Source organism: Xenopus laevis, chromosome 3L (genome assembly GCF_017654675.1).
Source record: "Xenopus laevis strain J_2021 chromosome 3L, Xenopus_laevis_v10.1, whole genome shotgun sequence".
Lineage (NCBI taxonomy): Eukaryota > Metazoa > Chordata > Amphibia > Anura > Pipidae > Xenopus > Xenopus laevis.
Window position 1 is genome coordinate 81624752 of NC_054375.1, and position 17589 is coordinate 81642340.

Genomic DNA, 17589 nt, shown 5'->3' on the forward strand with positions numbered 1-17589 from the left:
GTAGAAAAAAATATTGTAATGGGACAGCTTTAATGAAAAAGTACGAACATTAATTTGGTGCCGATATACAGAGCAAATACGCACATGCAGTCGCAGACAGATTGCTGAAAAGCATGCAGAACAGCTAAGGCTAGAGCCAAGTATAAAAGTTGCTAACTATTAAAGTTTGACCACAAACTATTTGCCAGAATGGTTACCTTTTCTTCTTCTTTTTCTCTATCTTTTTCAGATTTTCAAGATCTTTTTTGGCCAAATCTATTATTTCATTGGTCTCTTTTTCTGCAGCAATTAAAGATGAGGAAAAAGGAGTGTGGCCAGCAAAGTATGATGACCTTGATGAAGCTCTTGATAAGCTTTTTCGCAGATTTTCATTTATTGCTTCACTTTCTAACAGTTTCACTCTACAAAAATTAAGAACAGGAATTAGGAGATCAGACTGGATAGACAGAGTCATATAGTTGATGATATCTTTTTGTCTAATTGAAATCATACTAAGAGGAAAATATGATTAGATACAATGAGTAAAAGAAATGATTAAGCACATTTACTTTTTCCCTGTCCACTGCAAACAAAATAAACTATATACTACTATATATACTAGTATACAGGAAATAATGAAGACCAACCGCAAAGTTACTAGGAATAGGGCATTCTGTAACATCATTTACGTTATCTTAAATATGAACCATCTCTTTAAAGCAACAAGCTAAAATTCTTTTTTAGTTTTTTTACCACATTCAGACAGATGAAATATCGCATTTATTTTTAACAGTAGGTAAAAAAAATTAGTAACAGATTTAGCAATAAGGCAAGAATGCTTGTAGATGTTTCAAAATATATCACCTATATAAAATAGGCTCAGGTTCTCACAATACAAATCTCTTCCACTGCCAATGTGAAAAAGGTCCTTTCGCTAGAGATGCGTAATTGATACATTTTGCCAAATGCGTTAGACTTTTTCTTTGCTTAGGATTCCAATGCCTAATTTGCATATGCAAAGTAGACAATGGTGCAAGACAGTAAATACAGGTAGCAGTAGTGAATAAAACATGGGCAGGAGATTGGCCCTATCAATTGCTGACACTATATACCCCCCAAAAAACAATACAGTGATCATAAAATTAGCCCCTTGGTTCCCACCCTGGGCTACAAACAAAGTCCTACACAACAGGGCTTGGTGGGGTTATCTAAATACAAGAAGTCCCCCAACCGTGTGCCAGAGAGTTATTTATTTTAACATCTTCTAATTAAATTACAGAATCCCAAGAATTTAGCATTATCAGAAAACTTAGCAATGCTAAGTAAGGTATTTCCCACAATATAAGGTCAATGTGCCCACAAGAAATTATTTCAATAAACTTGAAAGAACTTTTATTTATTTATTTTCTGTAACTTCTGTAACGATAAATGGACAATCCTGTTTTGTACATAAAATAATACTAACCAACACTAAATATATTAACTAAGCATTCAGCTATTCATTTTCACCACTAGATGGAGTCATGCACCAGTAGTTTTGCAAAAATCCATTCTTACCACATCAGTTAAGCAGTATCCAAAGGGCAAACAGAGCAAAATTAATGTGCAAAGGATTCCACGTCTAGCATATCTACCATCTTTTTTGTGAAACTATACATCACATATAATGAACAAACTAGTCCTGATACATGTGCAATGAACACATATTAAATACAAATAATGAAATATAAATAGCTAAAGGGTGAATAGAACATGATTATTATTATGCCCACAGTGGTTTTATGTCATGGTTCATTTAAGCTTAACCCAGTAAGAATGCAAACATCAAATTTTTGAATTTCCTGGCACCAATGCTCTAATAATGTCTATATAGTTCATCTCCCTATTAAAACATTATTTTTGTACCTGAGATCTTCAATCTCTTTAATATAATTGTGAATCATGTTGCTTATCTCTTCATTTCCATCCCCTGTAGAATATAGCAAGAAATGTTATTGGATTTTTTTTCTTAAGAAAAGGGTTACGTTATCTGTACAGACTAGATTGATCAATAAACAAAAACTAGCACAACCAATAATTTTAACACTTTGAGAACTAAGTCTTTACCTGAATAATTTGTGCCAAGGCCCTCATGAACAAAAAAAAATTAAATTCCATTGATCTTTACTTAATGTATAACAATAATTTCTGCCCTTGCCTAAAGGCCTAATGTACAGTGTGACTATCCTAATACAGGGAAGGAGAGGGGGGCACCCAGGGCACTTGGAAATATCATGCCTTTGCAACATGGACAAACATGATATGCATTCTAGCCATTTCAAATTTAAAAGATTACTCAAATGGTAACTTCCTTTTTATTAAGCATTATAATATTTTAAACAGTTGCACTGCAATAAAGGTATTGCTTATGCAGTTAGAAAATTTGATTTGGTTTGCTTACTGTTTATAAACATGCTTGGCCAAATCCCATTAAAAGGACATTGTAGCATCACTCTCTACTCTGCTGTTTAGACCCCTCTTGCACTGAAGTTTCCTGTATCCTGCCTATAACTGGATACTAAACATACTGTACCAAATGTCTCTTCATTACTGCCACGGCAGAAAATAAAGTTGGTTTATTCAATAAATGAGTCATGAAAAATGGTTAATTGATATGCTGACCCAGATAATTATATTTCAGAAAAAAAATACTGCAGATTTCCCAGACATGAGTCACATATAAAATCTACTAATGCCATTACATCAGTGGCAACCAGCCATAGTTATTTCTTCTGCTTCCCTAATGCAGCAGCAGAAGCCCAAGAAATAATGCTTTGGTTTTTGCTATTCATTGCACGTGGAGCAAATGTGCAGAGGTAAAAGGGGAAATGTAGCCGCACGGTTTATTAATGCAAAAAGTATAAATAAGCACATCTGAGGTATAATACATTATAATGGATCCATTATAGAGATTAGTTAACTGAATGAAAGGCCTGCATAATTTACTTCTTACAAAATTGTCTCTATAGAGTCCATGAAAAGGGAGCCAAGTTTAAAAAATAACTTTTCATTATCTTATTGCTATTTATAGAGTGCCAACATATTCCGGCATGCAATATGCAATAAATGATTTATAATGATAATGATTTATACTATGAACATACAGAATTACATAAAAAGTAAAACAAAAGTGTTACATACATTAAAACATTGTTAACAGATACCTGCTCTAGAAATAACTTGATTGGCCTGATCGCTTATGAGCTGCGTTGTCCTGGACCTCAGAGCATCAATAGTTTCTTGCATTGCTTTAATTCTCATACGCAGATTGTTGTTTTCTGTCTGTAGCATTGCATTCTCATGGAACATGTCGTTAATGCCCTCAACTCCTTCCTCATCAATAATCCTTTTACCCTGAAACAAAAAAGTATTTATTTTAGGTATTCTTTGGAATGTCGATTATCTCATACTTTGCAACAGTCAGATACTCTATAACAGCAAAGTTAACTTCAAGTAAACGTTTAAAATAGATGAATGTAAAATGTATAAGTAATTTTGCAATTTAAATCTTTTTTTAAGAATCCAAGATATTAAAGGGATTCTATCATGATTTTTATTACTAAATTACACTGCGTACATTGCAAATATTTAATGCTATCATTTATAATTTTATTCTTGAACCAATAAAGGTATTTTGTTTTGTTGTAATACATGGGGTCGTTGTGCCTGATCCTGTGCTTTCAGAAAGAGCCAGCACTTCACAAAGGGAAAGCTTGCAGAATAGTTATTGCTTCTTCTACTCAATGCAACTGTCATGGTCGGACTTGCATTGTTTACTATTGAGTTCTATTCTCTGCACTAGGTGGATTAAGTAAATATACGAATAATTTGTTTGTTCACGCTAAAAAGTACAATTCAGAGAAATGTCTGTTCTATGAACTTTCATAAATCTGCACCTTAGTGTAGTCCTGTTATATTTTTCATTTCAGCAGGAAATGGATTTTCGCTGCCTGGAAGCTCTAAGAACAACACTCAATAGTAAAAACCCATGTCTCACTGAGACACATTCAGTTACATTGAGAAGGAAAAACAGCAGCCTGCCAGAAAGCATTTCTCTCCTAAAGTACAGGCACATGTCACATGACCAGGGGCAGCTGGGAAATTGACAAAATGTCCAGCCCCATGTCAGATTTCAAAATTGAATATAAAAAAAATCTGTTTGCTCTTTTGAGAAATGGATTTCAGTGCAGAATTCTGCTGGAGTAGCACGATTAAATGATGCGATTTGAAAAAAACATGTTTTCCGATGACAGGATCCCTTTAATAAATGACATGCTCTGTACAATACTCAGTTATATTTTATACAATTCATTCTAAACAAATTCTTATGGGTCAGGAGGCATAAACTTAGTAATAAATGTTAGAATAATAAATAAACTTTATCACCATATTTTAAAGTCCTGTAAGTCAGTATCTCTCTCTCTTTATATAGCCTAGTGAAATAATACATACCCACCTGTTTTCAGAAAGAAAGTCAGCTTTTGTTTGGGGGGGGGGGGGCAGAGGAGACATGAGTAAATCTTACTAAGATGGTGGAAAATAAGATCTTACCATACTGCTGAGCACATTGTCTTTGGAAAGATTCTCAATTACTAACATGTCTAAAAACTTTAGTGTCAGCACTGTAGATTTTATCATCTATACCACTTAGGGGTTAATACTTCTGGCTCTGATTTAAAAAAAAACAAAAAAAAAAAACAAGAAGAAACAAAATGATAATTGGCAAAGCATTCTGCACTCACTGTTTTGTACTCCATGAGCTCCATCTGAAGCCGTGCAATCTCATTACGCAGTGCATTTATCTGTTGACTTGTTCTGTCTTGATTAACCATCACTTTATTTTTAATATTCCGTGCCCGATTGGCATATTTAAGTGTGTTTAAGGTTTCCATAAAATCTCTGTCTGAAGGACTTACACAAGCTATCATAAAAGTTTGGCTAGAAAATGGAAAAAAAATGCTTTTACTGATTATGGTATTAAGACTTTAAGAATAAATGAAGAGGCAAATATGCTCAGGGTTTTTAAATTATGTAGATTTCTATGTTTATCCAGCATTTCTTATATTTATGTGGCATAGCCAAGACAAGGTACAAACAAATACATTTTAAGTTTTATTTAACACTGTGGAATATGTTGGGCCTTATTAAGGATGATTTACTTATCGGAAAATCCTATTCTCGTAGGCCCGTACTGTCAGTGCAGGATGACTGGGGTTAAAAGTTGCTCCTCTATTTGAGGCAGGACAAACTAAGAACTCTTCCTTCCCCTCCTCTTCCCGTGACTCCACCTCCAACCTCAGTTTTTTGTCCCAAAGTCTGCCGGTGGAGAACGAGAAGATGACAATCCTACTAAGGACGCATAGCAAAACCCGGCACCCCTGCCACATGGATGGGATGCTGCACTGACAGTACGGGCCTACGAGAAAAGGATTTTGAGGTAAGTAAATCATCCTTTCTCCGTACGGCCCTACCTGTCAGTGCAGGATGACTGGGGATGTCCCAAAGCCGTTCAAAAAAGGGAGGGTTCTAACTATAGTCTTGATGTGCAGGATTACTTAGGTGCCACTACTACTGCTTGCAGCACCTTTCTGCCAAAAGCTGCTTCAGCCGAAGCCAGTACATATAACTTGTAAAACTTTGCAAAAGTATGTAACAAGCTCCATGTTGCTGCCTTGCAAATCATATCCATGGATGCTTGGTTGTGGAAAGCCCAGGATGCACTCATATTGCGAGTGGAATGTGCCTTTAATTGTGTCAGTGGCTCTTTTCCTGCCAAGCAAGAAGCTTGGGAAATTGCCTGAACAATCCACCTTGCTAGGCTGGCTTTTGAGGCAGGTAAACCTTTTCTGGCGCCTGCATCCATGACAAAAATAGAGTCTATTTTTCTTAATTCTGAAGTTCTAGATAAGTAGAATTTTGATGCTCTAACTGCATCTAACTTGTGTAATGCCACTTCCTTAGGATTAGACAGTTTAGGGCAAAAAGATGGAATCACTATTTCTTGGTTAATGTGAAAGGCTGAAGTCATGTGATGGTAATGTACATAGAACCACTTTGTCTAGGTGAAATATAGTCCAAGGGGTCTTGTACGATAGAGTAGATAAGTCTGATACTCTGTGGGCTGAACATAAGGCCATGAGTAATATTATTTTGCAGGATACCATTTGAATTGGTACTGTCGCCATTTGCTCAAACGGAGGTTAAGGTCCCAAGGAGGTAAGGGCTTCTTACGTGGAGGATGAAGCCGTACCAGAGCTTAAAATATTGTTTGATCTCTGGCAGTAAGGCCCATTGTTTCTGGAACAGTACGGCAAGGGTGGAAACTTTAAGAGCAGATATTCTGAGCCCCATAACCACCCCATCTTGTAAAAATTCTAAAATATGAGTGGATTGGCAGTCAGACCAATTCAGTTGATGTGAATGGTTCCACTCTTTGAAAGTCTGCCATAATCTATAATAAGATGTGGAAGTGGACTGCTTGTGTGCCGCTAGCAGAGTCTCAGTCACTTTTGACGAAAACCCTCTTTTACGCCATAATTGGGTTTCAATAGCCAAGCCGCTAAGTTTAGTCTTGGGACATTGTCTGCCCTTGCTGGACCTTGTAATGGTAGATCTGGAATTTTTGGAAGAATCCATGGTTTGTCTGCAGACAGTTGTATGAGAGTTACGAACCAGTTCCGTCTCGGCCAGTATGGGGCTATCACAATGGTCTGAACTCTTTCTGACTGTATGTTTTGTAGAAGTCTGGGAATTAACGGAATGGGAGGAAATGCATATATTAAGCTGCCTACCCAAGGGCTGACCAGTGCTTCCACTCCTATGGCTTGCGGGTCGTGTACTCTTGACATGAAGTAAGGCAGCTGGGTGTTGAGACGAGTGGCCATTACGTCTATGCTTGTAGTTCCCCTCTTTTCTGTTATCCTTTGAAATATGGAAGGATTTAGCATCCATTCCCCAGGATCTAATGTGTGACGGCTCAGATAGTTTGCTTGCCAATTCTGTACTCCCGGAATATATATTGCCGATATGTGAACCTGATAGCTTTCTGCCCAGTCCATGATTTTGAACACTTCCTTGAGGGCTGCTGCACTTCTTGTGCCGCCTTGTCTGTTCAGGTACGCAACCTTTGTTCCGTTGTCGGATTGAATGCAAATGTATTTGTGTAGGAGAGATTCCTGCCACTGAGTCAGAAAACTGCTCTGAGATTTTGATGATTTTTGTTCCACTGACGGAGAAAATCCAACTGAAGTGGTCTGAGGTGTCGTTTGGCGAAGGGAATCGCCTCTATGCTGGAGGCCATGAGTCCCTGGAGTTTGAGAATGCTGTGAGCTGTCTGTTGAGGATGATTGGTGAAGGCCCTGGCCATCTCTTGAAGTGCTAACGCCTTGGGCGGTGGCAGATATACTTTGCCTATGTTTGAGTCTATTATCATGCCGAGAAATTCTAACTTTTGCGTAGGTATGAGGATGCTCTTTTTGTGGTTGATGAGCCAACCGTGCTGAGTTAGGGTTTGGATGCAAGTTTTTACTTGTTGCTGAGTTATTGATTGTGACTGGCCTGTGATTATTATGTCGTCAAGGTATGCGGTCACTGCGATACCTCGAGTTCTCAGTGTTGCGAACAGAACATTGAGTTCTGTTAGCCTGTCTTTTTTTGGAACTAAAAAAAGGTTCAAGTAATAGCCATTGAATCTGTGTTTTGCAGGAACTATGGCTATGACTTTGGCTTCTAAGAGTTCCTAAATAATAGTCTGTAGTGCTTTCGATTTGTGAAGAAGCCAGGGCATTGGAGATAATACAAATCTGTTTTCATGTGGCCTTCTGCGAAAATGAATTTTGTAACCATGGTTTACAATATTTAATATCCAAGGGTCAGAGCTGGAGGCTTGCCATGCTGGCAAATAGTCTATCAATTGGCCTCCTATGAACATGGGATTTATTTTTGGAGAAAGCATCAGGAATCCTGCCATTTTGGTGGGATCGGTTTCCTAGTGGAGCGTTGTGAAGACTGCCAGGCTGGTTTGAAACGCTTGCTGGATTGGTCCTGTGGTTGTTTCGATTAGACCTACCACTAAAGGATCCAGTTTTATGATGATAATTCAGTTTATGGAACTCTCGCCTTGGTATGACTGCTGTCGTGTGCTGTTCTGATACATCATTAGTTATTGATAGGCTATCCGCAATATTTAATTGTGTGCATTGTGAGTTATGAATTTGTGCCTTGGTAATGACCCTATTTGCTCAAAGGTCTGTGTTTCCTCCTAGCGTCAATGAGAGAAAGAAGCTCCTCGTCTGCCGAAGCCATGTTGAGTCTCTCTGTATTTGCTGGAGAGTTGCGCCTTAATGGTGTAGTTGCTCTGTATAACAAACCAAAATGGCGATGGTTATTAGCGAATGGCGCGAATACTATTCTTGCGCAGAAGTGACGTCAGCTTTATTAACATGGCTGCTGAAAGATTCAGCACAAGGATTTTTAAGATGGCTGCCGACCCGTCTAACGACGGCTTGGATAGGCTAGTAGTTCCATAGCTATCCAGACTCAGACCATAAGGGAGCACTTTTTTTTGGCTTACAGATACCATGGGCTCACCAAGCTGCAAGCTGGGAAGCACTATATATGACGTATGGATATCCTGGCTCAACCAAAGCTCTAAGCTGGGGAGCACCAGACTTCTTCAAGAAGGAGCACAAGGCTCATTGGTAAAATATAGGGAGCACTCCTGGGCTCAACCATGTATGTAGTACTTACCTGGCGATTCTGTACCGTTATAGGCTCTACCCGTGAATATACTTATAACCTAGGCAGGACAAACTAAAAAAAACTGAGGTTGGAGGTGGAGTCACGGGAAGAGGGGGGGAAGGAAGAGTTCTTAGTTTGTCCTGCCTCTAGAGAGGAGCAACTTAACCCCAATCGTCCTGAACTGACAGGAAGGGCCGTACAGAGAAATATGTGTTGTTAATAATAACAATAATAATAATATTAATATTCAAGCTACAATATAGCAATGAGGCTGCTACTCAAGTTCTAACAAAACAGTAAGACCTACATTTCTATAGAACGTTCTTCTTCTTCTGGGTATTTTCATAGGTCAAACCATTTTTTGGATTAAGCATGACCTTTAATGTCCAATATTTTACCAACCTCCTTAGCTCACAACAAGGTTAAAGGTACATTGTTTATAAAGTTTCCTTGCAATGCAGTGCTACGCAGATTGCATTCAAGCTGGTTGTACACTTGGGGCAGAAACTGGTCGCATTGGTGTCCACCCACAAAGAAATCCCTTGTATAAAGATTTTTATGTAGGACAGTTGAACAGACAAATTACCTAATGTTACTTACCTGTTTCCACCAAGTGAGTCCTGCAGCAGTCTTGTTAACTTGGAATCTCGATAAGGCACATGAGTGGCCTTCTTACTCTTGTCTCCTAAAGCACTTATAACATTTCCCAGGGCTAACTAGAATATATGAAAAAAGCACAATATTGTCAGTACATACTAGAAATATATATGATGTACATAAAGGTAAAATCTGCTGTTTTTCCCCAGATTAAAGTCATCCAAAGAATGGGAGAGCGGTTAATGGGAAAAAAATCTGATTTCAAATTTTTCCATAAACTAACATGTTTTCATATTACTTAACTTTCCATCCACAAGAAAGAATTGTGTACGAGACAGATTTAAATCCAATTATTTCTTTTAAAATATCTTAATTTCAGTAAGCTGCAGTTAGGAGGGGAAACTAGCAACTGGCGAAAAAGTTTTATATTTAAAGTAGTTGTTAATCTTACCAGCCCACAGTTGATTGAAATGCCTTCCTTGGCCCTCTCTCCAGTAGCACCTGTGCGCTTTAAACGTTCAGAGCCAGCCAAATCAACAAAATGGAATTTGGCAGTTAGTGTTTCAAATTCATTCATTTGATTCAATTCTGAGGCCATCCTGTTATCCAGATCATTCTCCTGTTAAATGAGCATATTATGTTTTGCATGACAGCAGTTTGATTTTATTATACAAGCAATAAACTTTTGCAGACCTCCTGTGTATTCTACAAATTATACCAAATCAATTTCTGAACTACAATCATACCAACACAGTTTCATTTGTACTGATGTCACCTCCTTGATAATGAATGTTACTGGAAGCTTGCCTGAGCGTCTCCTGAGTTTTGCCATTCTCTGCACTGCTGGTTCTGACTACATCATCAGTAATACAATGCTACAGTAGACAGCTCCACTCCAACCAGCACTTAAATTCTCACAAACCCTTACTATTTCTGTGATTAATAGACCTGTGAACAAGGAGAGTCATACAAATATACAAGTTAGTGAGGAAAATTTAGTACTGGCTGGAATGGAGAGGACTATTAATACACTGTTGCAATGCAAATAGAGACCCCAATTTTGAAATTATTATTGAATTATTAACTACAAAACCAAATGTGTAAATAATGTATACAGGAAAGTAACTTTAAATGAAATTTCATTACACAAAATTCCACATTTCGGTTTATAATACTTTTAAGGTGATCCATTTATAGCTCATGATGTGCCTTACACCAACCAAAAATTCCAGTTGTGTTTGAAAATCAGTGCTCCGGAACCATATCAATATCATATCAGTATCAAGTAAAGCAATGGCTTCATCATCATCATCATCATCATCATCATTTATTTATATAGCACCAGAAGTTAAGTACAATTATCATAAACCACTTATAAGCCAAGGTGAATGTATTTTATATTGTTAGGACTGAATTTTTGTTGGCCAACAGTGTTACAGGACAACAGTTATTGCAGCTACTAGACTCCACTGCAATTCTGTGTTAGTAAATGCTTTAAATACTGTGGCTACAATGTAACATTGAAAATATTTTCTAGAGTACAGCAGGAAATATTCCTGCAACAAATTGTTTACTATCTGAATGGAAATCTTTACAGTCTAATACAGAATAATATTGGAATAACATTAAATAAGATAGGGTTATATGAAATAATGTATAACACTTCTGCTGTAAAGCCAATGATTTCCTTATTTATTAAACACATGAAATGAGTATACACAGCACATCCTTTTCTTCCTATATAATTCTAACAAAGAACATTGAGGCTAACAATCACACGGCTGTTTAGTATTTTCACACTTCAGTTCAATCCTGGAATGCAGAATGTGATCCCCACATAAGATTTCAAACTACATGGCCACTTGAACATCTTTTCTAAGATCTGAGTCTCGGATGTTTTTTATGCAAGACATTATCAGTGGTACACTCGGAGTCTGAGTAAGCCATTACATTTGAAATGTGCTGATAAATAGTAAGATAGGCCCACTAACTTGCATCTCAAAGTAACCAAGGGGTTGCACAGTCAGATATATTTCATAGTTGTAGGCTGATATTAGCTGCAGAGGCTATAAAATGTGCATTATAATGGAAAAGGACATGTGGGTGAGTAATTTACTAGGAGATTGCACCGAACTATCATATAAATGGTGTGGGGGGGGGGGAAGAAGGCGTACTAAGTATTAAGCTGGGGTGGTTCTAAAGCCTGGTGTACCGTTAACGTTAATCTACCCTTACTTAAAATTTGATACAGTTTAAAAATTACAGTGAAACCTAAATTTTACATCCCTTGATTTTATGTTCTTCATTTTACACTTTTTTTGTGGTCACATCAATATATAATGCACAAAGCATTTCCCCCGATTTTACACCATTTTTATCTGGTCCCCTGAAAAACGTAAAATGGGGGTTCTACTGTATATGAACATTTGTCCTGAGTAACACTCATTCATAACACATTCACAGTGAAGAGTAAGAAAAGTATCCCACTTTTTCCCCACACTCCTGGCAAGAAATATAGCATATCAACCTCACCCAACAGAGCAGAGAGGAGTGGAAAGGAAGTGCAGTAAGGGAACAGGAAGGCGGTGGTATAAAGGAAGCGAGGACATTGTTATGCTAGTGGCATAGAGGTAGAAAACAGGCAATATAAGATTGCTAGTGGAGAATTTTAGATTAATTCATAACGGGGTGCAGGAAATGACAACAAATAAATAACAGCAAGAAAAAAAAGCACAATATGAAATATTTATATAATATGTTATTTCTCACTCATTTTCCCTCTGAAAATGTATTACTGAAATAAGACTTACAGTGTCGATTTTAGGGCAAACTCGATTTTGACATAAATGGATGGTGAAAATTGCATGTGAACGAGAACTCTGAACATTCATTTGTGTACTTGCTGTAGTTCTAGATAAGGCACCAATCTTCAAGCACTGTATCATCTAGAGAAAACCACAAAAATATTTAGTATAGACACATTCTTTTAGTTTGCTTGTCACCTCTACATCCTTATAAATTTGAATTTAGTTTGTGCTTAGTTTCTTTAAACAGGGATAACTTGTGGCTGACATATAGGAGGTTATTTATCAAAGGTCGAGTTTGTGAGTTTTTTTCTACCTGAAATAAACTCATTAGAATGTTTGCTAATTGATGAAAAAAAACCGAATGTGAAAAACTTGAATCAATGCAATTGGGGTGAAAAACTTGAATACTCTAAATCAGTGATCCCCAACCAGTAGCTCGTGAGCAACATGTTGCTCTCCAACACCTTGGATGTTGCTCCCAGTGGTCTCAAAGCAGGTGTTTTTTTTTTAATTCTAGGCTTGGAGGCAAGTTTTGGTTGTATAAAAACCAGGTGTACTGCCAAACAGAGCCTCAATGTAGGTTGACAATCCACATAGGGGCTACTAAATGACCAATCACAGCACTTATTTGGCACCCCAGGAACATTTTTCATGCTAGTGTTGCTCCCCAACTCCTTTTACTTCTGAACGTTGCTCACGGGTTCTAAAGGTTGGGGATCCCTGCTCTAAATGATCCAGTTGAAAGCCAGTCAAAGCTTGAATAGCTCGAATTCATCAAGCTTTCAAATGCAAAACACCAAAAAAATAAAAAAAAACAGAAAATCATGAAAGCTAAGAACAACTTCAAATTGTTCAAGGGACCTCTGCCATTGACTTCTACATGACCTAGACAGATTTTAGAGTATTTTGGATTAAAGCTTTTTGCAGCTTCGGGGCATAATAAATCTCAAAAAATGTGTTTTATTTTTTATCCTAAAAAATTCAAATTATTACTGAAACTACCCTTGAAAACTCAAATTTTTCTGGAAAAACACAACTCAACCTTTAATAAATATTACCGCCTTAGTGTAATACACAATAAGGTAAGCTGGAATAAGGCCAGTAGCACACACAGGGCTGTCTTCACTGGCTGATCTGCTCCTGTCCACCCCAGTTTAGGGCTGTGGCATGGCAATCCTGTTTAATCACTGGAAATTGCCTCAATTCAAATTTTCTGTGGTGAAGCCACAGTGAGTATGCTGTGGAAAGTCATTATCAAGAGACTTGCCACGTATGGTAGCAAAGATTTTACTGTGGGAGATATATTTCCTCATGTGCCATCACCCTTATGCACATGGCATTAGTCCTTCAGCTCACACAAGTGGATTCTGAAGTGAAAACAGGTTGTTTAACATTTTCATGACTAAATCAACTCTACATGCATATGGACAGGCCAATGTTGTGCCTGTCAGTGCACACACAACACAGGGCAGACAGGAGTTGTGTGTATGCCACTGGCCTTGAGCTTCTTCCTCTTTGGCATTTTGTGCTATCACTGCTGACAATATATATCATGACACAACTGAATAAAGAGAGCAGTCAAGGCAAACTGAACAGCAAAGAAAATTACATACGGTATATGTCACAAAGGCATAGGTGGTGTGAACAAGTATAAAAAAGGTTTGACATAGGTTTGCCTTGACTTTTCCTTTCATACAACCAGTGATAACTTTGTGAACAACATAAATGCACCTTATAAAGAAGGAAAGCAACAAGAGAAGTCTGAACGGCTCACCTGCCATTTCACAGGGCCTACCACTCTAGATCCTAAATATGTGTTGGCAAATGAATAACAAAATGTCACCCTTCTCCTCCAGCATTCACATGAGTTTGACACTTATAACAATTTTAACTTATTAATAATAATTACTAATGTAAGTAATTCCAAGCACAACATTTTGTAACATTAAGGTTAGGTAGTCCTAATGTTTTTAAAAAAGCTGAGCTTTGGTGAGGCTCAAATTGTGATAAATAAAAGAAAGGGATAACTCAGCATTGGATATGTAGGCACCTGTCACATAAAACACTTACCTCTGTTTCTGAGCTGACATTTCGTGTTGTGACTCCAACTGTATAAATTCCCCCAGCTGAATCTTCATGTATTCTGATGTTGGATTTTTTATTTCGTGCATCAACATCCCTTGTAGTATCAAACAAATCAAGAACTTCTTCATTGTAGAGCTAGATATATTTAACAGGAGTACTTTAGTACAGTATAGTAATACCATGTAAAAATTCAATTGGAAGGGGGTCAGTTTAGAAAATGGGAGACCACAATGTTTTGCAATAGTCCATATGGGGCATGTTGAGACTGCATGTATTTTTGTATCTTGCTATCTTGGAAATATAAACATTGGTAGGACTATTTCCTTTACACTGTATTAAACTAAGATACTGTCCATAAAATTTTTGATGTCTGCACATAAAATATTTTACAAACACCAATAGCATAACCTAACCATATTTTAAATTGAAAGCAGATGCAAAGTTATGTGTTTTGAATGAACAAATGCTGACATTTGAAAAAAAAAAAAAACGACAAACCTCCAGGAATTGAGCATTAACTTTAAATTCAGGGGGTGGGAGGCCTTGTTCCAAAGCAGCCCGTTTCTTCTCCTCAATACGCCGGAAAAGATGTTGAACAGCACGAGGAATGATACCTTGCTCTTCCTCAGATATGTTAACATCAAATCCTGTGCCCATTGTGTAGGTTTTGCCAGAACCTGTCTTTAGGGAAAGTAAAACATCAAAATATAGAAAGCAAACAATGTCAATAAAGTTAAACAATAAACCAAGTTAAATAAAGTTAAAAATCCTGGCTTGGAGCATGTAGGATATCCTCAACTGAGAGAGCTTTATAGGCCTCCTAATTGATCTAGTCACTAGGCCAACTAAAGAAAGAATATTATTGAATTTAGTGACCAGCCTGGCCCTCAATTGTGTTGTCAAAAAGTCTACATGTTTATTCATTAGGCTAAATGGATGGTTATTTTTCTCTGGTCAGTTAAGAGTTTTAAGAAAATGCTTACTTACTTACTAGTAATCAATGTGTGATACGCAAGTTTCCCTCCAAAAAATTTAAAACATCATGCAGAAGAGGGTGGGAAATAGAAATCAACCCCTAACACAGCCAAAACAAATACAACGGATCCTGAGATTCTCATGTCATTAGTTTGTTTCTGAGAAATTGTTTATATTCTTTAAACTTTGGAACAGCCATAAATAACCTGTAAAAATGTCCTAACAAATGATTATTAGCAATGCCAATATTAATAATAATTTGAGCTTGGTTTGTTTTTTTTACTTACATCTTTTTTTTTTTACTTAAGTCTTTGGACAGAGACAACTTTTTTCTAATTTTGGTTCTGAACATTACCGCAATGAATTTTAAATAAACCAACTCAGATGCAGTTGAACTGTACTCTTTCAGCTTTAATTAAGTGGGTTGAACAAAAAGATTGCATAAAAATGTGAGGAACTAAAGCCTTTTTTTAATACAATCACTTCAGTTCAGGGGCTCAAAAGCAATTGGACAAATTAAAAAACTGAAAATAAGATGTTCATTTCTAATAATTGGTTGAAAACCCTTTGCTGGCAATGACAGTGACAAAACAAAAATCTCTATAGTCATGCTATATTAAAATATATATTTATTGAAACATCTAAAATACATTCACCCACATGGAGCCTAATGTGTTTCATGCGTACCCAGCACTTAATCATAGGCCATCTCAAAGAGCAAATACATGCCCCCTTATACATATATATACATTTTCAAACAGACCCTCCCATAAGTTAAGACCAATAAGATTTGGGTCAGGTCATTGCTTTTAAGACTTCTCATTAAGGGGTATAAGGTATTAAGGTGTTTAGGGGTATAGTTAATACAAGTTATGAAACATCACAATATATATCAAATTGGATATGTTGCACAAAGCAAGTTACATCAAATATAAAATTTAATCCCAACTCATGGACATAACCAGATTCTGGGTTTCCTTCTTTTTAATGCTCTGCCAGGCCTTTACTGCTTCAGCTTTCAGTTACTGTTTGTTTGTGGGCCTTTCTGTCTGAAGTTTAGTCTTCAACAAGTGAAATGCATGCTCAATTGGGTTCAGATCAGGTGAATGTTAATAAACTCCTGGGTTGCTTTGGCTGTATGTTTCGGGTCATTGTCCATCTGTATTATGAAATGCCTCCCAATCAATTTGACTGCATTTAGCTGGATTTGAGCAGACATTATGTCTCTGAACACCTCAGAATTAATTTGGCTGCTTCTGTCCTGTGTCACATCATGGATAACACTAGTGTCCCATCATACTACCTCCGCCATGTTTTACAGATGATGTGGTATGCTTTGGATCATGAGCTGTTCCATGCCTTCTCCATACTTTTTTCTTGCCATCATTCTGGTAGAGGTTGATCTTGGTTTATCTGTCCAAAGAATGTTTTTCCATAACTGTGCTGACTTTTTTAGACTTTTTTTTATTTTTATCAAAGTCCCATCTAGCCTTTCTGTTCTTGATGCTTATTAATGGCTTGCACCTTGCACTGCAGTCTTCTCTTTATGGTAGACTTGGGTATCGATATGCCTACCTCCTGGAGAGTGTTGCTCACTTGTTTGGCTGTTGTGAAGGGTTTCTCTTCACCATAGAAATGATTCTGTGATGATCCACCACTGTTGTCTTCCATGGAAGTCCAGGTCTTTTTGCGTTGCCGAGTTCACCAGTGCTTTCTTTCTTTCTCAGGATGTACCAAACTGTAGATTTTGCCACTTATAATATTGTAGCAATTTCTCTAATGGGTTTTTTTTTTTTGCAGCTTAAAGGAAAACTATACCCCCAAAATGAATACTTAAGCAACAGATAGTTTATATCAAATTGAATGACATATTAAAGAATCTTACCAAACTGGAATATATATTTACATAAATATTGCCCTTTTACATCTCTTGCCTTGAACCACCATTTCGTGACTCTATCTGTGCTGCCTCAGAGATCACCTGACCAGAAATACTACAACACTAACTGTAACAGGAAGAAGTGAGGAAGCAAAAGGCAGAACTCTGTCTGTTAATTGGCTAATGTGACCTTACATGTGGTTTGTATGTGTGCAAAGTGAATCATACGATCTCAGGGGGCGGCCCTTATTTTTTAAAATGGCAATTTTCTATTTATGATTACCCAATGGCACATACTACTAAAAAAGTATATTATTATGATAATGGTTCATTTACATGAAGCAGGGTTTTACACATGAGCTGTTTTACTCAGTATCTTTTAATAGAGACCTACATTGTTTGGGGGGTATAGTTTTCCTTTAAGGATGGCTTGTTTCACCTGCATGGAAAGCTCCGTTGATCGCATGTTGTCTATTCACAGCAAAATCT

The 17589-nt window shown here is 37.1% G+C and overlaps 1 protein-coding gene across 7 annotated transcripts in view; it reads right to left on the bottom strand.

The window, feature by feature from the left end:
- Positions 1 to 17589, bottom strand: part of kif21a.L (kinesin family member 21A L homeolog) — a 76925-nt gene that overhangs the window by 41479 nt on the left and 17857 nt on the right. For all 7 annotated transcript variants that reach the window (XM_041586450.1, XM_041586449.1, XM_041586451.1 and 4 more), the window contains exons 3-11: positions 14745 to 14927; positions 14232 to 14381; positions 12165 to 12299; positions 9806 to 9973; positions 9358 to 9473; positions 4761 to 4956; positions 3183 to 3372; positions 1885 to 1948; positions 198 to 401 (exon numbers count right to left, since the gene is read on the bottom strand). In XM_041586450.1, the coding sequence (XP_041442384.1) occupies positions 198 to 401; positions 1885 to 1948; positions 3183 to 3372; positions 4761 to 4956; positions 9358 to 9473; positions 9806 to 9973; positions 12165 to 12299; positions 14232 to 14381; positions 14745 to 14927 (1406 nt within the window). The remainder of the gene's footprint in view (positions 1 to 197; positions 402 to 1884; positions 1949 to 3182; positions 3373 to 4760; positions 4957 to 9357; positions 9474 to 9805; positions 9974 to 12164; positions 12300 to 14231; positions 14382 to 14744; positions 14928 to 17589) is intronic.